General features: G+C 41.5%; 1 protein-coding gene across 1 annotated transcript in view; it reads left to right on the forward strand.

The window, feature by feature from the left end:
* The first annotated feature begins 5,106 nt into the window (after nucleotides 1-5,106).
* Napb (NSF attachment protein beta) overlaps nucleotides 5,107-26,607 on the forward strand; it is a 41,702-nt gene continuing 20,201 nt past the window's right edge. Inside the window, exons 1-3 of the mRNA XM_070006646.1 lie at nucleotides 5,107-5,279; nucleotides 20,050-20,129; nucleotides 24,642-24,758. Of these exons, the coding sequence (XP_069862747.1) occupies nucleotides 5,182-5,279; nucleotides 20,050-20,129; nucleotides 24,642-24,758 (295 nt within the window). The 5' untranslated portion in view covers nucleotides 5,107-5,181. The remainder of the gene's footprint in view (nucleotides 5,280-20,049; nucleotides 20,130-24,641; nucleotides 24,759-26,607) is intronic.

A 26,607-nucleotide genomic window follows, 5' to 3' on the forward strand; every position in this document is an offset into this window, starting at 1 on the left:
GCACCACTCCATCTAGCCCCCTAGACTTACAAAAAGAAACTGAGAAAGAGGAAAAGAAAAGGTACCCCCTGGTTTTTCAGGGAGATAACTTGGAAGAAGAAATGTTTCCTCCCCCATACTCCTCTTCCCTGGTTCCTTTTGCAGAACCTGAGAATGATCAAGAGGAGGAGGAAGCTATAGAACCCTCAGCACCTGCCCTTAAAGTTTCTGAGGGGCCAGTCACTCGATGCTGCCGTGGGATCAACCTTCCATCTAATGCAGTTGTTTTTCCTTTATGCATCGTAGGTCCTGTGGATGCAAATAGTCAACAGCAATTCCAATACTGGCCATTTTCTACCAGTGATCTATACAATTGGCGCACCCAAAATGCCCCCTTTTCTGAGAAACCCCAGGATTTAATTCCTTTGCTTGAACCTATTCTCTTTACTCATCAGCCCACTTGGGATGACTGCAGTCAGCTTTTACAGGTCCTTTTTACCACCGAAGAGAGAGGCAGCCCTGAAACACATCCCTGGCCCCACAGGAGCGCCCATCACAGATCCTGCCCTGATCACTGCCTATTTTCCTGAGATCCAACCAACATGGGACTACAATATGGTTGAAGGTAGGGAGCGACTCCTCGTCTATCGCCAGGCTCTGTTGGCAGGTCTCAAGCCGGTGGCTCACCGACCTACTAATATGGCCAAAGTTTATGATGTTGGACAGGGAGGAAGTGAAAGACCGGCAGCATATCTTGAGCGGCTCATGGAAGCTTTTAGTCAATATACCCCGTATGATCTTGAGACCCAGGAGTTGGCTCAGATGACTATGTTTGCCTATATAAATCAATCTGCACCAGACATAAAGAGAAAGTTGCAGGCTCTAGACAAACTTGGTGAAAAGTCTATTGGGGATCTAGTAGCTGCGGGGGAAAAGGTTTACAATAAGACAGAGACAGAGGAGCAAAGACAGGAAAGGAAGGACAGAGAACATGAAATTGAGCGTGAAAAGGGAGACCAGGCCAAGGAAAAGAGGCCAGACTTGTTGGACTCGCCACTATCCCACTATCTCAGGCCGAGCATACCTGGTTCACAGACGGCAGCAGTTTCATTCCAGATGGAAAAAGGTGCATGGGTGCAGCAGCCACCACGTACACTGAGATAGTGTGGGCAGAAGCACTCCCCCAGGGAACGTCTGCACAAAGAGCACTAGTGGCACTAACAGAGCCCTACAGATCGGAAAAGGGAAGAGACTACACATTTACACAGACAGTCGGTATGCTTTTGCCACCATGCATGTCCATGGAGCCATTTACCAAGAGAGGGGGCTGCTGACAGCTGAGAGAAAGACTATTAAAAACAAGAAATTTTAAGCCTCATCCGGGCCATATGGGAACCAGCAAATATTGCCATTATGCACTGCCCTGGCCATCAAAAGGGAACTGATTGTATAACCAAAGGAAATAACTTGGCCGATCAGGCATCTAAGGAGGTGGCCCTCCAGTCCCGAGCGGAAGTACTGACTCTGGTAGACCCAGGACCATGAGCTTTGCCTCCTGAGCCTCAGTACTCCCAAGAAGACTTGGAGTAGATAAAGAAAATTCCCATGGCCTATAAACCCCCAGACAGAGAAGGAAACAAAGACTGGTGGAAAACTGGTGAGGGGAAACTTATCTTGCCACAAAGATTGGGCAAGGGGATTCTTAAGAGAATCCATCGGGTTTCTCACATGGGAACCCAAAGAATGCAGGACTTACTCCGACACTCAGAAGTAATTAGGCAAGGAAATCAACTCATTGAGGACATTGTTAAAGATTGTAAAGCTCACTAATGCCCCCAATCAACCGGTTACAAATAGAGCTCAACTCCGTGGAGATAGACCAGGTGTGTATTGGGAAGTAGACTTCACAGAAATAAAAACTGGAAAATTTGGATAGAAATATTTGCTAGTTTTTGTAGACACCTTTTCAGGATGGGTTGAAGCCTACCCAACAAAGCATGAGACCACGAACGCCGTGGCTAAGAAGGTATGGCTTCCCATCCATCATCGGGTCGGACAATGGACTGGCCTTCGTCTCAAAAGTAAGTCAGGGAATAGCCGTGGCACTGGGGACAGATTGGAAATTGCACTGTGCTTATAGACCCCAAAGTTCAGGGCAGGTAGAAAGAATGGATCGGACTCTAAAAGAGACCTTAACTAAATTGGCCTTGGAGACTGGGGCAGACTGGGGCTCCTTCCTTTTGCCTTGTTTAGAATAAGAAATTCACCCTATCAGCTTGGCTTTAATTGTTTGCTGATTTGGATGATACTGAATTTCTGTGAAAGCTTGACTATTTACAGCTGGTGCATAAGAGTATGTGGCCCAAGCTTAGAGCATTATGATTCTGCTTCTATTCCTACCCTCCATTTGTTTAAACCAGGGGACTGGGTGTTTGTTCGAAGACACAAGTTGAGATCTCTGGAACCACGGTGGAAGGGACCTTACGTGGTGCTACTGGCTACACCCACTGCCCTTAAGGTGGATGGCATTGCTGCTTGGATCTGCTGCTCCCACGCCAGACCAGCTGACCTCTTTGCCCTGGATGACTGTGGGGAAACATGGGAAGTCTCCAAGCATCCTACCCAACCACTCCGCATACACCTCAAGAAAAGAAAAATGGACTGATTGTTATTGTATACTCGTTCAAGATCAAGAGCTGTTGGAGTTTAGTTTTGGGCCAGAGCCACAAGATTGTGGCTCAGGACCGTAAGTCATGGGGTGGGGAATGAAAGGTTAAAGCTTGAGGCAGTGACCACTACGTGTTGCTTGTTTCTGTCTAGCAAAGCAACACATAGTGGTAATCAAAACACCTGGTTGATTGTGTGCCTATATAAAACCTGTAAATCCTTAGCTTGGGGCTCTCCTCCTAGGCTCCACTGTGTCGGAGTGTAGGATGAGGCCCGAGCTGCAGCCCATTTAAATAAAACAGCTGTAGAGTCTGACTCTTGGTGGTCTTCTTGTGGGGGGTCCTGCGACCTTGGCATAACAATGGTAGCCACCAGCTCTGTGTAGCTATTGAGCATTTGCAATGTTGTTACTGTGACTAAGAAATAGAGGTTATATTTTATTTAATAGTGTTGCATTTAAATGTAAAGTTGCTATTGGCCATCCTAGAGAGCGTAATGTAAGTAAATGGATCCCTGCATCTTCTCCAGGGCAGCTCCTACCTGAGTTGCTTCCATTTCATCCCTGACCCATATTAAGGGGTCATTCCTCTTATTTTCACTTCTGATCCCTCATCTCTCAATCTAGTCAGTCCTTATTTTGTAAAGTTTGGCTCTCTTCTTTGCTTCCTCCTCTTATCTTGACTCTTATCTTGACAACTGTAATCCTAGCTCCCAGGAAGCTAAGATCTGAGGATTGCTGTTCAAAGCCAGCCCTGGCAGGAAAGTTGAATTAACCACCAGAAAACTGGAAGTGGCACTGTGGCTCAAGTGGTAGAGTGCTCGCCTTGAGCTGAAGAGCTCAGGGACAGAGCCCTATGAATGACAGAAAGAAAAAGAGAGAGAGACAGAGAGAGAGAGAGAGAGAGAGAGAGAGAGAGAGAGAGAGAGAGAGAGAGAGAGAGAGAGAGAGAGAGAGAGAGAGAGAGAATGAAAAGAAAGAAAGAAAGAAAGAAAGAAAGAAAGAAAGAAAGAAAGAAAGAAAGAAAGAAAGAAAGAAAGACTTCTTTTTCTTTTCTTTTTTTAAAGGTCTACTTCCTAGATCCCATTTCAAGGAGATTCTAACACCAAGTTCTAGACTAGTGGCCTAGAGATCTGTATTTCTTGAACATCCTACAGAACTTTTGTATTGCATCAAGTTTGATAGAATTAGAACTTTTAAGTTGGTCCATTCAATCTAATCCCCAGTTTATTTTTCTTTTCAGGGTCTATGTCCAGTTTTTGCAGTTTTTCATCTCTTCTTTCCTGCATTACTGTCACCTTCAATTTCCTCCCTTCTTTCTCCAAACTTCTACAAATACAAATCAGCTTTTTAAAATGATACAAATATATACAATAATTGTTCATCAACAGTGCACAATGCCCTGAGGTTTCCTCTTTCTTGAGTGTCCTACAATGTATGGACTCTTTAATGGAGGCTTTACTAACTTTTCTTTCTAGGAGTTTGGTCCCTTTTGCCTTGTTCTCTAACAACAAGTTTCTTTTTCTTAGGGTTGTTTTGCTGATCAGTGTATTTATTAATAGTTATAAATTGTCATAAGTTCTCATTTGGCAGTGATTGTATTTGCTTCATCACTTCTGTGTTAGCATTGCCAACCACAACTGGTCTAGACATTGTATTAAAAATACAATTCCCTCTGGAAATCATTGGCACAGGACTGCCTCTATCTATGGATAGTTCTCTTAAGAGATTTGAAGTCTTCCTGGCATACAAAAATGTTGCCCTAGAAGATCCACCCTGTGGCCAGTATTATATAAGGGATAAGTCAGGTCAATGACTCACATTCATTTAATAGAATTCAGTCAATAAAAAGGGTGGATTATGTGCGATTGGCACACATGCAATTCACTTCTACTAAAAAGAGGACCAGCAGAAAGTTGCAGCTTGGGGAGATTTAGAAATGACTTTGAATTTATATTGGGGGAGATGATGCACTCTTAAACATCTTGCTCCCAGAGATTAAAAATAGCTCTTCCCACCAGCTGTTGCTCCTTATTTTGGAGAGTGGGGGAGGGCCTCACATGGTGGATGAAACTGCTCTCAGTGGCTGTATTAGATTCTGTTAGAAAAGACTCGTATTTGGTTGAGCATCCCAATCTGTTACATCCCCATCGGTCCATTGCTATGTGTCAGTCGTATGCAACAAAGATTTCTAAGGCTGCATGTTCCAGGTGATCGCTATTGTAAGCCAAGAGTCCTTTACCAACTTCCCATACTTAAAAGCCTTAGTTCACCTTAGCCCAAGACCCCTATAGAGGGCCACGCCCCCTACGCCAGAGTCTGGGGAGTCCGAGCGGAGACCCCTCCCGGCCCTGCCCAGCGGCCTTCTGGGCGTTGTAGTGGGTATCTCTCGTATCCAAATGGCCGTGATAGCCTCCCGGACTACAAATCCCAGCAGGCACCGCGCCCCGCACCTGCGCTTCCACCATCGGGAGGGCCGAGGCACTCAGAGCTTCTGGAACGGGCGGAGGAAGCCGTGGACAGCGGCAGCTGGCAAAATGGACAACGCAGGGAAGGAGCGAGAAGCGGTACAGCTGATGGCGGAGGCTGAGAAACGAGTCAAGGCCTCCCACTCCTTCCTCCGAGGGCTGTTCGGGTGAGCGCCACAGTGTGCGTGCCCAGGGGGTTCTCCGTACTCCCCCCTACCCCCCCAACCGCTGCCCTTGCACGGTCCCCAGAACACCCTCGGGGTCCCCTGAACCCTCCTAGGGGCCCTCAGGTCCCAGGGCCACCCTTGAGTCACCCAGGCTGTGTCTGAGGACCCCGTGTGTTCTCCAGAGACCTTCCTGGGCTCCCAGAGCCCCCATGGGGTCCTCTAGAACAGCCCCCGAGGCCTGCGAGCCCCCCACGTACCCTCCGAGGTCCCCAGTGTCTTCTGCATCCTTAGGGAGTGCTTGGGGTTCCCAGTCCCCACGCGCATTCCAGATCCCTCACCACACCTCTCTGGAGTGCCCCCAGCCACGGAGCCCTCGGCCTCCGTGCGACCTCCAGAAGTCCCCCTAAGCTCCCCTAGAGACTCCCAGAATGGCCCCGGGGCGCTCAGCCACTACCGTCCTCCAGAGACACCCAGGTCTCCCTCATTTCCTGCCCCCCAGCATTGGCTTTGTCAGAATCGTAAGGGTTCCACACCTGAATCTAAACCCTGCTTGTGGGGTCCCCTTGGCCTGGCGAGTAGGATTTGTGCTTTTCGTGGGGATGGAATCCACAGCGTTCCAGGAGACCCGTGTTGCTGGATGAGGGGTGCGGGGTGCTGTCCAGGGATCCAGCCTGGTGCCTGGCTGCCTACGGGGAGTGCTAGGCCACCGCCCCCATTCCCTATCCGGAGAATGGCTCTCTGGCCTTGGCCCAGGGCCCTGGCGACCAGTAGACATTTATTAAATACTCCCTGGATAAAAGGAATTCATTTCCTCAGTATTGTGTTTTTCCTCTGCCAGAGGTGGGTTTATTACCAGTGCCACCAGTTTGATTAAAGATAACGTTTTAAGTCAACATCTTCGGGGAATTTCCTGTCGTCCTTATTGTCTTTTTTTGTTTTTTAATTCGTACCTCTCAAAAAGGAGAGCCTGCACTGACAGCTTGTGCTGGCTGGGCTGTTGATTATGTGAATGATTCAGCTGTTTGTGATGAGAAAGAAAGAAATTTCGATCTTCTTTTTGAAATTGAAGGTCCTCTGTTGTCACCAAGAGCACCACATTCTTCTCAAGAAGGATACTTGGCACATACTAAACCATCGCATTGTTTGACACAATTTTATTTCTGACCAAATTCAGTTTTGTCTTAGTTCAGGAAACACAGCCAGTGAGTGAACTTTTGGTTTTGCGAAGTTCATTCTTTTGGTTACAAATTATAACATTGAAGTATTATGAGATATTTTAATGGTAAACCTTTATAGATACCTCTCCAGGAAAGGCTTATGAATAAGTTTCAAAAGGGTGTGATAGCGTGGGCTGCAAAGATGTATAAAGATAATGTGCCTGTCTTCAAGGACCTCACAGAAGGCATTTATTACAGCTGATTTCTAAACTTCTCATATGACATATGGCTCAAAGATTTGCCTTGTTTCCCATACGAAAGTTACAAGGGCCTTTGTCTAGTATTTAATGCTAATGCCAAACAGAAATTCCTCTGTCTGATTCACAAGACATTTAAAATTCATTCAAATAAATTCTAATGCCATAGCACTTAATGCCAGTAGGAGATCTTAATGTTACATTGCATTTCAAATCAGGATGTACTTCTTGGGAAAATCTTAATTGGCAGAGAGGGAAGTAACAGCTCTGGATACTTCCATTTGGTCAAGAGACATTTGGTTTTTTGAAAAGTAGGTCAAATTTAGGGACAATAATCCTGAAAGGATTCTGAGAAATCTTTACTTTTAAAGAAATATCTTTTGATTATTGCTGCCCTACATCACTGACAGGCCATATATCAGCTTTATTCACACTCCATTTGCACATAAGTCATTGTATCTAGGTCTATCCTGGATATAGGAGCTCAGTTTATTATCTTAGCTTCTAGAACTTTGGGCAAGTTAGTGTTGCTTCCCTGAGTTTGATTCTCCTCTGTTATAGTAGGATGCTAAATAGTGCGTCCAATAATTAGGGAGAGTTTAGTGAACATATATTTGTGAAACATTGAGGATATTGAGGATTATAGATGTTGGAGATGCTGCTTATCAGAAGTTAATTTGCATATTCTTTTTTTTTGGGGGGGGGGGTCTGGTCATGGGGCCTGAACTCAGCCTGGGTGCTGTCCCTCAGCTCTTCAGCTCAAGGCTAGCGCTCTACCACTTGAGCCACAGCACCACTTCCGGCTTTTTTCTTTTTGCTTATGTGGTGCTAAGGAATAAAACCCAGGGCCTCAGGCATGCAAGGCAAGCGCTGTACCACTGAGCCACCTTCCCAGCCCGAATTTGCATATTCTTAAAAAATGTCAGCTCCAATTATTTATCAATAAAGTTTGAGGGGAGAATGAATAAAGTAGCTTTTCTAGGGTTTTGTTGCCAAACACTTGATCATTGGTTTTGTAATGAAATAAATAACCTAAAAGAGTTCGTAATTTATTAAAATGCCATGTAAGCATTATTTATACTTTTGAGGACTACGTTATTTCCCATAATACTTGGCTTCTGGCAAACTTAGAGAATGAAGAATACTTAAGAGTACTGTGAGGTTTAACAATAATATATCATTTGAAGGAAAAAAACAATTTGCTGTTAATTTCAATGAGAAGACCAAGATTTTTTTTATTATTATTATCCATGTTAGATGCTTAGTATCCCTTGTCTTCGGTAGGTAGCATCACATACACCTGCCATCACCTTTCTAGGCTGGAGTACAAGTTACTCTACCCTGATCCTCTTCCAGTTATAATTCTTTAAAGTAGTGTAGTCTATACTCACATTAGACTCCTGAATTAACAACACAGAATTAACAAGATACACGTATACCTCAATATAATTGGAGCTCACATAACTTAAGAGCTGAACAGTTAATGTTTACAAGGGGATAGATGGTACTGTCTTAAGGATATGGTAGCCAATAAGAGGTGTTTGGTATATTGCAGAGGTTTTACATCACAGACATTTGTAATACCCTGACTGCAGATTAAAGCCTGTCATGGGTTTATGTTCTCCTTTTCTCATTGTTGATCTCCCACCCACGCTGGCTTTGTGGCAATACTGTATGCTCACCATTATTTCATAGTTCTTATTTGTTGTTGTTGCTTTCAGTATGATGAAAATATTCACACATATTCACAAGAAAGGGCTAGTCAATATTTCTTCAGATTGTTAGGCACAAGTTAAATGCTTTGTCTGCTTGGTAGAACAGGTGACTGTACTTTCCCACCATACCTTTCTCCCATAGCCCTTTCCCACAAAATAGCTGGAAAGTGATATAAACATTGCAGGAACAGAGGTTCTACTTCTGCTTTGTTTTTCTATGTGATTGCTGGTTAGTTAAATAGTGATGTGTTTCTCTAGCTGTAGATAAAATTAAGTCTTATTATTCTGAAGGATATACAGTCGTCCCTCACTATGTTGCATTTGCTTATCGGGGCTTCACTGTGTCATGGGTCAAAAATATGTAAATAGTTATCCCTCACTTATCAGGGCAATTATGTTCCAGAGAACCCTGTGTTAGGTGAAAATCCACGAAGTAGCAATAAGTTAACCACAATATAGCAAGGGATGACTATATGACACTGCCATTTGGTGGACTTTCACCTACCATGGGGGTCTCTGGAACATAACTCCCGTGATAGGTGAGGGATCACTGCAGTATAGTATAGTATGATATAGCATAGTATAGTAAAAACTACTTCCAAAAGCTGTGTTGTCATTTTGTTCTTTGGCATGAATGAGCTATAGAATTTTGTAGTAATTTCAGGTTTTTAATTTAGATCTTAATAAGGTTTAAAATAGTTTTGAAATTCAAAGACCTCCTTATTGTTAGCTCCATTTGTTGCTAAGATAGCAGAAACCAAGGTTAACAACCCGTACAGTGCCATCTAAGAAAGAGGTGCTTAAGAATGACAGATTATAAAGGAGGTAGAAATCTGGCTGTGGCAGTGTAAATTTAGTGAAGGGACCGATTGCCTATCTTGATATTATCATGAATCTACAACTGACTTGCTTTTTTTTTTTTTGGTCCAGCCGTGGGGCCTGAACTCTGGGCCTGGGCACTGTCCCTCAGTTCTTCAGCTCAAGGCTAGCGCTCTACCACTTGAGCCACAGCACCACTTCCGGCTTTTTTTCTTTTTGCTTATGTGGTGCTGGGGAATCAAACCCAGGACCTTAGGCATGCAAGGCAAGCGCTCTACCACTGAGCCACCTTCCCAGCCCCATGACTTGCTATTTATAAAAGCTGGAAATATTTCTTAAGCACTGTAGGCTATTATCAGAGTTCATTTTGGCTTTATTTCAGTGAAGATGAAAGTGAATAGGCTGGGCACTGTTGGTTCATGCCTGTTAAGACTGGGAAGATTATGGCTGCAGGCCAATCCAGCAGAAAATTAAAAACTTAACATTAGAAGCTGGGCATGGTGGCATATGTGCCATATTATAGGAAGCCTAAAGTAGACAAATTGTGGTACATGCAGGTACCTGTACATTACAGTAAAGATGTGTCTACATTTTGCCTAAATACCAGTAATACGTCTGTAATCCTACTACTTAGGAGGCTGAGATCTCAGGATCATATTTCAAACCTAGCCTGGGCAGAAATTCCAGAAGACTCTTATCTCCAATTAACAACCAAAACCAAAACAAACAAACAAAAAAGCCTCAAAGTAGAGCTGTGGCTTAAGTGATAGAATGCTAGCCTTGAGCAAAAAAAAACCCAAAAACTCAAGGACAGCCCCCAATCCTTATCTCAAGCTACAGAATTAACACCCAAAAAAAGGAGCAAAGGTGTAATAAGTGAAGAGGTATTCATGTTACTTTCTTCTGTGTTTTACTTAAACATTTATTTTAAACAAATGCTACAATAAACAAATATTATGCATGTTTCATGCATAGTACAAAAGTACAGAGAATACAGAGAGTTTTAGTTGGACAGTAAATTCTTCCAGTCATCCCCTACCCCAAAGTAATATATCTTGATTTTTCAGGGAGGAAACTGAGATTTGAACTCAGGACATCATACTTGCTAGGCAGGTAGTCTACCATTGAACTATCCCTTTTCCTCCCCAGGAACCTGTATGTACTATAGTTTGCCACTTTAGGCTTCCTATAAATTGACATGCTTCTAACATTGAGATGAAGTTTTGACTTTTCTGCTGTACTGGCTTGCAGCCATAATCTTCCCAGTCTTCTCAGGTAGCTAGGGTTACCTGTGCCCAGTCCAAAGAAATAGTTTTTAACTGTCTCTTTTTAGTTTTCCTAATAGTTACCATTATAATTCTAAGAAATTCTAGGACACTTCTGATTTCCTAATCATATCTGTGGGTTCTGCTGGAAATGTTGAGGAATTTGCTGGAGTTTATGTGGCCTTTTATGCAAGTAATGATAAATTAATTAAAATCTAACAGCTTAATAAGTCAACCGTGAATAGAGACAGTTATCATGGGAAGAAAGTATCTCAATTCTAATTTTACCATGTATTTTCAATGTGAGTTAGTGTTATATTTTGAAGATCTTATCAATATCTATGGAGATAAACATGATTTTTATCCTTAGAGTTATTAATGTGTTCAGCAGTAAATGGCTTCATATTGAACTATCCTTGCATTCCTGATTATACCTCTGTAGATGATGGTAATGATGATGATGATGATGATGATGATGATGATGATGATGATGATGATGATGATGATGATGATGGTGTAGTGACAATGATTAGAGACAAGCTTGCTATATGGCCCAAGGTGGCCTCAAACTCTGAATCCTTCTGTCTCAGCATCCTCAGCATTAGGATTACAGGAATGCACATATCTCTGTGCTATTTTTTTTTTTTTTTGTCAGTCGTGGGGCTTGAACTCTGGGCCTGGGCGCTGTCCCTCAGCTCTTCAGCTCAAGGCGAGCCCTCTTCCACTTGAGCTACAGCGCCACTTCTGGCTTTTTGTGGTTTATTGGAGATAGGAGTTTCACGGTCTCTCCTGCCCGGGCTGGCTTTGAACCACGATCCTCAGATCTCAGCCTCCTGAGTAGCTAGGATTACAGGCGTGAGCCACCAGCGCCCGGCTCTCTGTGCTATTTTATCTTTTAATAAGCTCTTTAGATTCTGTTCTTATATATTTCACTTAGAATTGTTTTACTTAAAATTCTTTTATGTGTATCACTTTTGTTATTTTTATGCTTTTTATTTTATTGTAAAATTAATGTACTCATTACCTGACTTATGTATAGTCTTTTATCAAGTTTTATTAACCGTGTAACAGGCATCTCTCTTGTTGTTTATTTGGGGGGGTTTTTTGGTGTGTTTTTTTTTTTTTTTTTTTTTTTTTTGTGGGCCATGGGACTTGAATTCAGGGCCTGAGTGTTGTCCCTGAGCTTCTTTTGTGCTCAAGACTACTAATTGAGCCACAGTGCCACTTCTGGCATTTTCTGAGTAGTTTATTGCAGATAAGGATGTCACACACTTTCCTGCCTAGACTGATGCCAAACCTCACTGGTCAGATCTCAGCCTCCTGAGTAGCTAGGATTATAGGTGTGAACCACTCGTGCCTGATAATAAGTATGTCTTAAATGAATATTGGAGTTTTTCCATTTAGATTGTGGTCTTTGAAAGGTTTTTATATTTTTATTTTAGGGGTTTTTTTTAGGATTAGATTTTATTGAGAAGGGATTGGAAATAGGATCTCACTATGAATGTAGCCCTGGCTGGCCTCTTGCTAGCCTTCTGTCTAAGAACTGAAATTACAAGGCATATACCATTCGGAACATATACCATCAAAGAGCTATCCAGGTTCTTTGAAAATTTGTGTTGAATCCTCTTATGGTAAAGTTTTGGAAATTTTTGGTGTGTCTTCCTTTGATAACTTTCTCTTCAGAATTTGGAGTGTTTAAATTTTCTATTTGTACTGAAGCCAGTATTTGGTAAAATTTATCTTCCTAGGAGGTTTTTAATTTCAGCCAAGTTTAAAAAATTTTGTTTGCAGAGTTGCACAAAACAGTCTTTTTTTTTTTTTTTTTTTTTTTGTCGGTTGTGGGGCTTGAACTCTGGGCCTGAGCGCTGTCCCTCAGCTCTTCAGCTCAAGGCAAGCACTCTACCACTTGAGCTACAGCGCCACTTCCGGTTTTCTGGTGGTTTATTGGAGATAGGAGTCTCACGGTCTCTCCTGCCTGGGCTGGCTTTGAACCGCGATCCTCAGATCTCAGCCTCCTGAGTAGCTAGGATTACAGGCGTGAGCCACCAGCGCCCGGCTCACAAAACAGTCTTTTATGGCCCGTACAAAATTGTTTGTTTCTGTAGTTACCTCCTTCATGGTTTGTATCTATACTTTCTCCTTTTCCCTTGATTCTTTTCATTTTCTCTAACAACCAGAATTTGGTTTATTAGTTGTTTTGCTTTCTGTTTTTACTTAATTAATCTCTGCTTTTACTTTTATTGTTTTCTTTTCACTTTCCTTTTGTTTTTCCCTCTGGCTTCTTGGGGGAGGAGTGAGTAGTTTGCTATTTCCATTTTTATTTGTATAAACCAAATATTTAAGATGATAAATTTTAAAGCTGTTTTAACGGCTCACTGTGGCTCTTGACATATAGGCAGGGATTTTATTTTAGCTCATTTTCCTTTTTTGGGGGGAAGAATCATTTGTGGGTTCCTGAGCTCTTTTTTGCTCAAGACTAGCCCTTTACCACTTTGAGCCACAGCAGCACTTCAGGTTTTCTGGTGGCTAATTGGAGATAATAGTCTTATGGGCTTTCCTTGCCCAACCTGGCTTTGAACGTCAATTCTCAGATCTCAGCCTCCTGAGTAGCTAGGATTACAGGCCTGAGTCATCACATCTGGCTTGGGCTTGTTTTCCTTTTGATCCAAGAGTTCAGGAAAATGTTCTGAAACTTCATCAGCTTCATAGGCAAAAATCTCCTTTTTATGTTTTAATTTCTACTTTTCCTTATAATCAGGGAATTTGAGATTTTCTTTGCCCATATATACTTTAGAAGAAAGTGGGTATTTTCTTAACAGGGTTTGGTAGTATTTATAAAATGTAATCACTGATTATATTGTGTCTGTATTTCTTTGTTTATCCACTTGATCTGCTTTGAACAACAAGAGGGGCCCATTAATGTCTCTTTTAACTGTGTTTCTACCTTCTGACATCTCTTGTAGTTTCTGTTTTCAAAAGGTTGCTACTGTGTTTTTGGTACATAGATATTTATACCTAGTATAATTTCATTATGAATTTTATCTTTTGTACTATAAAATATACTTGTTTAACATATTGAGTGCTTAGAGCCCAAATTCTACTTTGTCTGATTCTAGGATAGAAATCCCTTCTTACTTGTTGTTTGTGTGTCTGCTTTAGAACTGTATTATGTAAGGGGATTAAACATTTAGCCAGTGCCTGTACCTGTGTTCCACAGCCCCCTATTGAGCCTGTGGTGGCCACATGGCTAACATTGAGGAAGTACAAGTGGAAGGGACACATGCTCCCATTAGACAAAAGTGTAGTGACCCTCCCCTGCTGTTTCCATGGCTATATTCCCTCTGTAAGAAAATAAGAGGGCCTAGTGCTGGTGACACATACTATAATCCCAGCCTCTGAGGAGTCTGAGATCTCAGGACTGTAGTTTGAAGCCAGCCCAGGCCAAAAACTAATTAATTAATTAATTAAAACGTCTATGAGATGCATTATTTCTGATTAACACGCAAAATGCTGGAAGTGGGCATGTGAAAGTTGTATCAAGTCATACAACTTCAGCCTCAAGCAAAAAGAACCTGAGACCCTCAATTCAAGCCTCAGTAAGAAAGGGAAAGAGAGAAGTGGGGTGGGGGGACCGCAGGAGAAGGAAGAGGGGAGGGAAAGGAAGGGAGACTAGCCATCCCAGAGAGAGTTTCCATTTTAGAAGAGTGAACGATGACAGGTGGAGAAAGAACTAGTCTGCAGTATCAGGTAAAAATTAGCAAGAGAAACTTTTTGGAGATGTTAGGGTTATTTGTGGTGGTGACAAATTAGCATATATTGGTTTATGTATTTGCTATTCTTTAAACTATCTCTTTTTTTTTTTTTGGTCCGGTTGTGGGGCCTGAACTCTGGGCCTGGGCACTGTCCCTCAGCTCTTCAGCTCAAGGCTAGCACTCTACCACTTGAGCCATAGCACCACTTCTGGCTTTTTTCTTTTTGCTTATGTAGTGCTGAGGAATCGAACCCAGGGCCTCATGCATGGAAGGCAAGCGCTCTACCACTGACCCACCTTCCCAGCCCTAAACTATCTCTATTTTAAGCCTTTCAGAATAGATTTATTTTAGTTAATCTCTCATATTGAGTACAAAGTTGAGTTTCGTTTTGTGAAGAGACCTAAAATATTATTAATATGATAGTTTTTTTAACTGTCACACTGCTTTGCTATTTTAATTGTGTATTATGTTTTCTCTGATCAAGTTAATGACTAGGAGATAGTGCTGGTAAATAATGAGGAGATGGATTGGGGGGAAGGAAGAGCCGGGTAGAAGGAGGAGGGGAAGAGGAAGGGGAAGAGGAGAGGAAGGAGGAGGAAAGAAAAAGAAAAAGAAACAGTAAAGGCAGCAGTGGCAGCACTGCCCTGTGTGTGAGATGCACTTAAGCACTAACAATAGTGAGACTTATTTTCCAGTCCATTGATATGGCTTGAAACTTCATAAGAATATTCTGGTGATAGAATTGGATTCCTCCTCTCCCACCCCACCCCCAGTTCTGCATGTACATCTTTACAACACTGTCACTGTCACTGTAACTTTTGGAGATAATGCTACTATAATATCTTGTAATTTTAAGGCACTTTATTTCTGCCCTAGTATTTGTCACCTCTTTCAGCTGTATCTCAGGATGTGTGTGCCATTAATTCCCACATGTCTACTTTGATACCTCCCTCCTCCCACCTACAGTTTAAAATAGTCTGTATTATCATTCTAGTGTGGTGCAATGCTCCAAAGCAGTGATTATTCAGGATGGAGCAAATCAAGATTCAGATTGTTTGAGGATTCGTTGGTTTCTGATGTTTGGATGTGTTGGCATTTTGACCTCAGTGGAATATGGTAGGGTTGGGTGTGCTGTCTTGGACTTCTTCCATCCCTGAGGTTTGATTTTCTTGCTGCAGCATTCTAACCTTCCTGTGGGCAATATAATCTCTTCCTAGTGTTTTCTGGCACATATTGACATCAACAAATGTTTTTTTCTTGGTCAGGAAGAGGGATTTCACCTTGCTGCTAGCAGTGAGACAGTTTGTCCAGCTTGGGCCAAAGAGTGGTAGCAGTTCTTTTACCAGCTGGCCAGTATTTTATTTTATAGTAGAGAAAGCATTTGGCTGTTCAAGGTCTGAATTCCATAATAACCAAAAAATAGGAATTTAGCTCTATCAGCTTAGTGACATGTACTTTATTATATTACTTTATTACATAATATCACAGAATCTGATTTCTGTGTTCAAGAAACTTCTGTCTCTATTGAAAACTCTGGTTAGCAGTCATTTGAATAATTTAAATGTGAATTCTGAATATCCTTAAAACATGACGATTAACTTTTATATACAGGTAAGCATTTGGTATGATTTCTGAAATGTAATTTTTCATGAAGTTTTACAGTTGTGTTCTCTTTATAGCAAAGGAGTTTTTAGAATTTTATAAATGAGAGTACTTGTGGTGTTGTTTCAAGGAGGTGTAGTCTCTTGGTCTAGCTGGGTTTTTTTCAGTGTTTATAAAGATCACTAAAGAAGTCAGGAGTCAGCTGTACCACTCTCCTAGGCTGGGTGACAAGAATAAGCCATTGACCTCCAGATCCCATTTTCTTTTCTGTTAAATAGAGATAGTGCCTTTTATGATTGCTATACTGAAAATGGTATGACATATGGAAATACAGGAATTTTCTTATTCTTAGCTATGTCTATATCTCTGAAAATAATAGGATGAAGTACATTTTAATTAAACTAGCTTTATTTAGCAACCTTTAATAAGAATGATTGCATTGTAATTACAGTTTAAAATTCTTGGTACATTTTAGAAAAACAAGACCCATGAAAGTAGACAACTCTTGTTAGATCCAGGGAGATGTGTCTATAATCAAGAAGCTTCACATGCTAAGAATTTTCCACTGGGGAAGCCTATTTGCAAATTGTGTTGTAAAAATGTAAATTTAAAGAAGAGAAAAGGTGTATGAGAATAAGGCTCTACTTTCTTCAGCTTCCTTTTTTGGTATAGCTTCTTGCCATTCTGTCATTCACTGTAACACATAACCCCCAAAGGTTTGGGTTTTTTTTTGTTTTTGTTTTGTTTTTTGGTCGGTCATGGGGCTTGAACTCTGGGCTTGGGTGCTGTCCCTGTTCTCCTCAGCTAAAGGCAAGTGCTCTACTGCTTGAGCCAGCATCACTTCTGGTTTTCTAGTGGTTTATTGGAGATAAGAGTCTCACGGATTTTCCTGCCCTGGCTTTGAACCAGGATCCTCAGATCTCAGCCTCCTGAGTAGCTAGGATTACAGGCATGAGCCACCAGCGCCCCACTGTTTTGTTTTTTTAATGGGTGGAGGCTACAGCTCTTTAGGGACAGACAGATAATTCATTATATATATACATATATATATATATAATCCATATAAATCACCAAATTATAATTCAGTGATTTTTTTTGTATATCTCGAGCTGTGCAACTATCAGAACAATTTTACAACATCTTCACCCCAGACAGAAACAATGTCCTTTTAGCTATTATTACTCCTCCATGCTCCCTCAATACTCCTTCAGGTCTGGATATATTATTCTCCTTCTTGCTACTATAAGAGAATACCTGAGACCCGAATTTACAAAGAACAAGTTTCTTAGAATTATGGAGGCTGAAAAGTGCAAGATCAAGGCACTGGCACCTGGTATCTGAGTCTTGCTGCTGAGTCTTCACATGACAAGTCTGAAGGGAGAATGTGTATTGTCCAGTGGCAGAGGAAAGAGAGAAAATCCACTCCCACAAGTCCAAATCCCTTTCATTAGGCCCCACCTTCCAACTTTGTTGCATTATAATTAAGTTTCAACATGAGTTTTATGCTTTCTGTGCATGAATCTAGTTATAGTAATTGTCCTGATTGAGGACCTACTCTGCATCAATTAACACAGCAGCAGTTATCTATGGGTGATTTCTTTTGATCCTCATAAAAACCCAAAGTATAGATGATACCCACAATTTACATATACAAATCTGAGAGGAGAAATTAAAGGGCTCTCTGAGGGTCAAACTTTGGGCCCCACTCACACCTGGGCCTAACTTTGTGCCCAGCCTCAACTGTGCATAGCTTTCATTGACATAGAAGTTAACTGTATACCCCTTGCTGCAGCTCAGCTTTATCCAGTTCCTGGAACAGGTATTTGCACTCATTCACATTCATATTGTGTGAAGTCTCCCTGTCTCTGAGTCCTTGAGTCCATGATCTATTCTGAATTCCTCATTATGTGAACTACACATAATGAAGTCTCTCCCAGGTCTCGATTTTCCTCTTTTTTGGGGGGAGGGGGGGGATCCGGTTACGGGGCCTAAACTCTGGGCCTGGGTGCTGGTCCCTCAGCTCTTCAGCTCAAGGCTAACACTCTACCACTTGAGCCACAGCGCCACTTCCTACTGTTTTCTTTTTGCTTATGTGGTGCTGAGGAATCAAACCCAGGGCCTCATGTATGCAAAGCAAGCACTCTACCACTGAGCCACCTTCCCAGCCCCATCTATTTTCCTCTTATTCTATATTTATAATGTTGATAGACATCATAGATAAAATGCCTTTTGTAGACAGACCTTGGCTTAGAAAAGGCAATCTTGCATTAGGGAAGTCTTTAGGAAAGTCTTCAGGAAAGTCTTCAAAACCCAAGGGTTTTGTGTATGAATTGAGTGTTTGAGTGTTGCAACCCACATTTGCTCATTAATCCACTGTAACAGGAACCAATACAATAATGGAGACTGTACCTAGGAACTGAGGTTTGGGAACCAGGGGACAGGTAGCCTTCTGCTGATAACAGATCCCAGGATTCCATTAACCAAGGTTTTTATTGGTCTCAGGCAAGGAAGTAAAGTACAAACTTCAACTTGTGACAGTAGTTTATATACAAGTGGTATGTTCTGGGAAGGGGAGCCAAACAGTAAACAAGAGACAATTTGCATAAACCTAAGTCTACCCTTAGGCTCACACACAGTTTAGTGTGGAATCTGAGTCCCTAGACTGATTGACCTTTCCCGGAAAATTTAGCATTCCAAGAGTGTATTGGGAGAAGGCATTCCAAACTCCCAATCCTTTTGGGGTCTCACAGCTTGGATTTTCAGGTTCTCACAACTGAGCATTTATAGTTGTCCTTCAGTGGAATCAGCTGCCCCCTGTAGAACTTCACTGTCCTTTCCAGGACTACTTGTATTCATTTAGCAATTGGTGCCCTGTTCTGTACTGAGTAAGGGCTGCACTCTAAACACCCACCTATGTTGAGGCAAAGGCTTGCCCTGGCCAGAGCGGACATAATACTGAAGTAGAATAGTATGATACTCTACCAGATGCTCAGAGTGGACATAATACAGAAGAAGAATAGTATGACACTCTACCAGATGCTCAGAGCTGACATAATACAGAAGAAGAATAGTATGACACTCTACCAGATGCTCTGGATTCAGGCTTTGATTTTTGTTTTGTTTTTATTTTATTGTTTTGAGACAGGTTCCTACTATTTAGCTCAGGCTGGCCTTGAATTTATTATCGTTATGGGCTTGAACTCGGGGCCTGGGCTCTGTCCCTGAGTTTTTCTGCTCAAGGTTAGCATTCTACCACTTTGAGCCACAGCTCCACTTCCTGTTTTTTGGTGGTTAACTGGAGATGAGTCTCATGGTCTTTCCTGGGCTGGCTTTGAACCTCAGTTCTCAGATCTCAGCCTCCCAAGTAGTTAGGATTACAGGCATGAGCAACCAGTGTCTGGCTTTTGAATTCACTATCAATCTAAGCTAAGCTTGTATTCCTTACCCATCCTGCCTCTTTCTCTAGAAGCTTGGGGTTGCAGGCATGTATCACCAGGACTAGCCTTCAGGTTTTATTTTTAAGTCTGAACAGAGATAGTGGTAAACTCTTGAAAAACAAGGTAAAGGCATCTTTGTCCTTCAAATTCAACCTCCTTTGAGAAATAAACTTCTAATTACCTGGACTAAAAACTTAATTTTTATATATACATAAAAATAACTGATAAGGAACAGAACTCCCAACTCAGCCAGATGAATATTATAATCCCATTTCTATGGTAGCTATACTATGTGGTTGTAGTTGGTGACTTCAGATTTATATACGTCAGTTTTCTCATCTGGAATATGGAGACAGTAATAGCATTTCCCATTTGTCTGACATATAGCAAGTATTCACTAAATGTTCATTATTTTCCTGAATCAAGCCCCAGTACTACCCCAGTACTACCAAAAACCATTTATTATTATTTTGGTTTTGTTTTTGTTTGTATCAGTGCTGGGGCTTGGATCTCAAGGCCTGGGTGCTGTCCTTAAGATTATTTTGCTCAAGGCTAGTGCTCTACCACTTGAGCCCACAGTTCTACTTCTGGCTATCCTTGGTAGTGTAGTAGTGATAGTAGTCTCAAAGACTTTCCTGCCTAGGCTAGCTTCAAACTGTGATCCTTAGATCTCATTACAGTCATGAGCCACCAGCACCCAGAGGATGAAGAATATGGGTGGTTGTTGTAATAAAATATAACCTCATGTTTTAAATTTTTTTTGTAGAGGAAACACACGAATAGAAGAGGCTTGTGAAATGTACACCAGAGCTGCAAATATGTTCAAGATGGCTAAGAACTGGAGTGGTATGTACAAAGGTTTTACTTGTTTGCTTTTCTGACAGATATGTTAAAGTCAGTTTGTAGGAAGAAATAACATTTGTGTTGCCCTTAAGAATGAGAGTGGTGGCCCTGGTGACAGGTATCTTTCACTTGCAGGATGATAGAAAGGAACTGAGCAAGGGCAGTCCCTAAGGCATTAGACTCACAAGTAATAAGCTAAAATTACTTGGAATTAGGGAGAATAAGCTTTGCTTCTTACTGACGTTGTCAGATAAATACAATGCCACAAGGAATGGAAGTTGTTTTTGTTAGGTTTGCCCTGGAGAACAGCCCCTTCCCTTTCCTCTTCACCTGCCTAAAGCCAGTAATCACCTGACTGTCTATCACCTGACTGTGTGTCAGCAAAGGATCCCAGGCTCTGAGGTCTCTTCCTCATCCGCTGAGGTCATTTCCTGAACTGCCCTGGTCAAGCCATCCTGGGGCAGTGAGAGGTTTCCCAGGCTCTGAGATCACTTCCCCATCTGCTGTGGCCCCACCTCCCACCTTTCCCTATATAATCCAGCTCAACATGAATCCCCTCTTTTTCTTTTTCCTTTCCCTCTGTCTCTATGTCCCTCCATCTTGTTAAGGCCCAAAGTTTGCTCTCTTCCTACCGCCCCCCCCCCTCCCCAATAAACTCTTTTCTGCCTGAGCCATTTGGTGGTTTCCTTTCTGGCGAACCTTACAGTCTTAAAACTCAAACTACTAGGAAAACATAGAAATGCCTGATTTTCTTTAAATATCAGTTGAAAATTGCTAACCCTTCCCTACTTCTGAGATAAGAGCTTGAGAGATCATGAGAGCTGACACCCTGAGGGAATTGTCACATCAGCCCCTGCAGATTATTTTATTATTGATTATTTTATTAATTTTGAGAAAGAATCTCACTATTCAGCTCAGACCAGCCTGGAGCTCAACCATTTTTCTGCCACAACTACCCACAGCTAGGTTTACAGGTGTGCACCACCATGCCTGACTTCATTATTTATTTTCTCAGAAAATGCCTTTTTGACATTGATTTGCAAAAAAAATAATAAATGCCTCTTACCCAAAAAAGAGACTTCATGACCCAGTAAGTAAAAATGGAGACAATCTTAGACCAGAACTAGGGATGTGAATCTAGTTCTGCTCACAGCTTCCAGGTGATGGGGGGTGTCTCCCCTGACTTCTCTGTAAACTGTTTCCTCATTTGCCTTTAAGACAGACACACTTTAAACGTTATTTCAAAGGAGAAAATGCTTTCAACAGGATGAGTCTGAAAGGTCCTTCTCACTCTATACTATGGTGCAGTGGTGATGATCCTAACACCATTACAGCTCTTTATGGTTTTGAAGTTATCTTGTGATTGAGCTAATGGTTCTAATTCTTACCAGCATTCGATCAATTTTCATATAGAAGAACTTTAGCCTGAGAAGTTGGGTGACTTCCAGGGGCCATTGAGTTTAATGTATTCCTTTAAAGACGTTTCCGGGTCTGAAGATATTAAGATGGCACTTGTTGGTAATGACTGGAATGAGTGCTTAGAGTGAAAAGTAAGCCAGCAACTGGTTTGAAAAAGCTGTTGCACAAAATATACAGCTCAAGTGCTCTCCCTGGCCTACGGTAATATTGTACTTAGCAAGAAAAGGGTGGGCTCTGGGATCATAAACACAAAAGCACCAAAAATGAAATCCTAGCAGGAGGATAAGTAGGCAAGTTGTAATGAAGTGATGATGTTTTAAACATGACAAGGTGTGGGAATGAACCAAGGATAAAGCTGCATGAATAACAATGTCTAAAACCAGTACCTGAAAAAGACCCTTCTTAGCACTTTCTCGTTAAAACAAGTGGGGAAAACCATGTATCCTATGTTTCTTTGGGTCTGGCTTACTTTGCTTAATATAATTTTTTCCAACTCTTTCCATTTCCTTACCAAATCTACAAGTAAACACATTGGATAGTAAAAGACAGAAAAATATACTGGGCCATGATAAATTATACAGGACTTTAGACTTTCACACAATGAGACCAAAGGAGGATATTCTTAGGAAAGAATCACAAAGGTTCAATAGCTATGGGCATATGATTGCATAAAATGATGTTTGAAATGAAGAGGTTTTTGTTATTTTGCTTCTTGTTTTTCTTGTTCTTTTCTCCTTTGTCACTGTTTTTGATTTCTGTACCTTTTGTCTTATATGTAAAATTATCTGTTTTGGGGAAGGTTAGGAAGGGAGCAAAGAAATGGTGGGACAAAGGATGAACAAATGCAGCAGTGATACTATGTTGAAAATGAACTATACAACTTGTGGGAGAGAAAAAAAAACAGAGAAATGAGGGAGGGGTGACACTATTCAAAAAGAAATGTACTCATTACCTGACTTATGTAACTGTAACCCCTCTGTACATCACCTTTACAATAACAAATATCCATCTATCTGTCTGTCTGTCTGTCTGTCTGTCTGTCTGTCTGTCTGTCTGTGACCCTTCTAAGCACTTAGGAGTCTAAGCCAGTACCACATCCTTCTGAAGCAGAGTCCCTCAGAGCTACTCTACAGCTAGCATACCGCCAAACTGCCACTTAGAGGTTAGCTGTTGCCTTAAGTACCCAGGTTCCTGCCCATCCCTATCCTGGCATAGTCTTGGTCCCTCCTCAGGACCAGTTGTCCCTCAGATTTTCCAGTGGCCAGCAGGGTTTCTCCAGTTCCAGTTTTGAGTGTCTCTTGGTCCTATCCTGCTGCTATGAAAGCCTAGTAGTTGATGGGAACCAGAAACGCATTGCTCACCATTCTGGAAGCTAAAAACTCTATCATCAAGGTACCAGCAGATTCAGGGCTAGCTTGCTCTCTGCTTCCTCCTCACAGAACCTGAGGCAGAGAGCAAGAATGGAACCTGATAGCCTGGCTCCAGAGTTAGTACTACCTTTTGTGCAGAGTGTGGGAGCAGTTAAAGTTCAGAAACTCAACCTAAGGGAAAGGAGCTAGTGCTCCTCCCTGGGGAAGAAGATGGGAACCACAAAAAGAGCGCAGCTGAAGCTTGAACTAAATTAGATGTTATTTTTTGGGGGGTGGGGGGGATCTGGTCATGGGCCTGAACTCTGGGCCTGGGCGCTGTCCCTCAGCTCTTCAGCTCAAGGCTAGCGCTCTACCACTTGAGCCATAGCGCCACTTCTGGCTTTTTTTTTTCTGCTTATGTGGTTCTGAGGAATGGAACCCAGGGCCTCATGCATGCAAGGCAAGCACTCTACCACTGAGCCACCTTCCCAGCCCCAGATGTTATATGTTTTACAAATACATTTAAAGCAAAAGTTCAGCATAGCAGTGGGTGCCACTTCATGTTCGTGCTAGTGAGGGCTGTGAAAAAAATACTGAGAGAACAGCCTAACAAGGGAAGAGATTATTGATTTCATGATTGCCTGACCCTGTACATGATGGTGGCAGGAACATGTGGAAGAGGAGGTTCATTACCACCTAGCAGTCAGGAAGCAGAGAGAGGGAGAGAGAGAAGGTTTCCCTGATAGAGCCCCCTAGGACCAGCTTCCTCTGGTCAAAAGTTTTACTTTTGAAATTTCCATAACCTTTCAAAATAGCATCACAAGATGTGAACCAGCCCTTTAATACAAGAGTCTTTTGTGAAGATTGAAGGGGGAGTGTTACTAGATATCCAAACCATAACAACAATTAAAAACAAAAACAAAAGACCTAAGCCAGGCCCTGTTGTCTCACACCTGCAATCCTGCAGTCCTACTCAGGAGATTGAGATCTGAGGATTGTGGATTGAAGCTGTGAGGATGATGGTTCCAAGCCAGCCAGGGCAAGAAAAGTCTGTTGAGACTCATCTCCAGTTAGCCACTAAAAACAAATACCAGAGATATGGCTCAAGTGCAAGAGTGCTAGCCTTGGTAAAAAGAATCTCAGAGACAGCTCCCAGACCTTGAGCTCAAATAAAATAAAAATAAGCCTTAAGGTTTAGGAACTTTCTTTTTTTCTTTCTTTCTTTTTTAAGACAGGGTCTTACTATGTAGCTTAGGAAGATCTCTTAATTTGCTTTCCTTTCTCCTGACTCAGCCTACCAAGTATCGGAATTCTAGGTGTATCTCACCATGCTTGGCAGTTCTGTGACATTCTTAATTTTGCTTTTATCCAGTAGAGATCAGCTTCTTCAATGATGACAAATAGGTCCTGTGGATACTCAGATTTGAAAGTGTAAACAAGTATCCTTGGCTTCAGTGTTTTGCTTTCTTTTAATTATTTATAGCTGGAAACAAATTTGGATATTTGTTTTATGAATATGGGATAGAACTGGCATTGAACGGTGGATCAGAAAAGGGTGTCTAGGGCCATTGGCAAGCCCTGTGGGACTGATGGAAAAGCATATGCATTTGGCCATGTTTGCAGGAACCTCCTACTAGACTGCTCTATCTCAGGGAACGGTAAGCTTTTTAGTCAGGGCCAGTCTTCAAGCCAGACCTGTTCTTCAGGAGACTTACTCCTCTGGGTTTAACTGTGGCCTCTTCTTCAGCTGCAGGAAATGCATTTTGTCAAGCTGCCAAGCTCCACATGCAACTTCAGAGCAAACATGACTCTGCTACCAGCTTTGTGGATGCCGGAAATGCCTACAAGAAGGCAGACCCTCAAGGTAGGGCAACACCTCCCTCTCTGTGTAATTGACTAGCCAGTGTTCTCTTCAGAGTTAAGGTCGATCAATGCAGTCCTAGTAAATGAGAGTTTTGTATTTTGGTAAAATAGAGAACTTTAGGAACTTTGGGGCCTTTTAAGAAAATGCTTTATTTGATCTTGGCTGTTTAGTTGTCAACACCATTTTCTTAAGTTCAATTTTCTGTTGAATTGTAGAGAACTTTGTGTAAATTGCCTTTAATTTTATCTAAGACTTCTTATAATTATTGTTTTTTGAGACAAAGTCTTACTTTGTAGCCCAGGCTGATCTTGGGAGTTGTGGTCTTCTTGCCTCTACCTCCCAAGTTGGTATGACTGCCACACCTGGCTCCTGTATTTCAATTTTATGAAATATATTCCTGTACTAACAAGAAAATTCTAGTGTTCCCTTCTCCTAAATACTCATTGAATTTTAAGACCTACTTAGTGGGAAATGGTAACATCTACTTGTTAAAAACATGCCTTAGGCACCTAGCACTCATTTTGATCTTGCTTTGTTTTATTTTGGTGGTATTAGGGTTGGAACTCATGGCCTCACATTTGCTAGGCAGGTGCTGTCTGGCTTGATCTATGTCCCCAGTGTTTTTTGCTTTATTTCTCAGGAAAAGTCTTGCTTCCCCCAACTCCTTACCCAGACTGAGACAGTGCCATCTGCAGTCTCTGCATAGTTGGGGTCACAGGTATATGTTACCATGCCCAGCTTATTGATACAAGATCTCAACAAACTTTTGCCCAGGCTAGCCTTGAACCCGTGATCTTTCTGGTCTCTACTTTCATATAGCTGAGATTACAGGTTTAAGTCATCCTGCCTGTTCTCACTTTTAAAAAGTATTTTTCTAAAGTATTTTAAGGAGAAAAAAATAAAATTAGATGTTTAAAGTGGTAAAATTTGGAACTCTCATTGTTTTCATTAGGTAATTATACTTTGCAATTAAAAGTATTAATATCTTTTTCTCGCATTTATACATGAATACGTTTGAATCTCCTATTTTTCTTTCAATTTTTGTTTGTTTCTAGCTCATTTCGTTTAACACATAAGTCCCAATTTTTATGAATAAGTCATACAGAAATATGGTATTTCGAGGGCTTTTATATAAAGATTAATCACAGTTGTTTTTCTTTTTCCTAAAGTGATAAATGACATAGTCCATGTGAGAAGGAGATGTAGAATGGTATGGTTAGAACATGACACGGGCAGTAAAATCCCTGCCTGCAAGCCTCAGGTAGAGGTGCCAGCATTCAGGAAACAAGCAGGACAGTGGACAGCTTGGACTATACAGCAAGACCTTGTCTTAAAAAAAATCCCTGGTTTCAAAGGCCCTTCATGACTTAATAAAATGTTCCCAAGGTTATTAAAGAACCCCATAAGACTGAATGATTACAATTTCAGAAAACAAGTATGTACACATAGAAATGCATCCAAAACATAGAAAGAAAAACCAATTCCTACACTTAACCGTGTTTCTGTAGAGTTAGAGGCAAATCATGTTTACTCTGGGGTGGTTTTTTTTCCTGTATTTTTAAAGGTGTAACAGTGAATTCATGTAGTTTATATAGTTTAAGGGGAAATTGCTTTTAATTGTTATTGTTGTAGATACCTTTCTAATTCTTAAGTAAAGCTTTGCCTCATTGTGCCTCTTTCAAACCAAAAGCAATTAACTTGGAGCTGTCAGTCATAGGCCAGCAGTATAAATACCTACTTGGTGACAGGAAATTTCTTGGCTTACTGTTTCAGGAAATTAATGTGATTAATTAACATGATCATTTATTAGATATTTTTCTTCCTTTTTTTGGATACATTAGTATACCAC

Source organism: Dipodomys merriami, unplaced genomic scaffold, assembly GCF_024711535.1.
Source record: "Dipodomys merriami isolate MVZ:Mamm:240054 unplaced genomic scaffold, mDipMer1.0.p SCAF_7, whole genome shotgun sequence".
Taxonomy (NCBI): Eukaryota; Metazoa; Chordata; class Mammalia; order Rodentia; family Heteromyidae; genus Dipodomys; species Dipodomys merriami.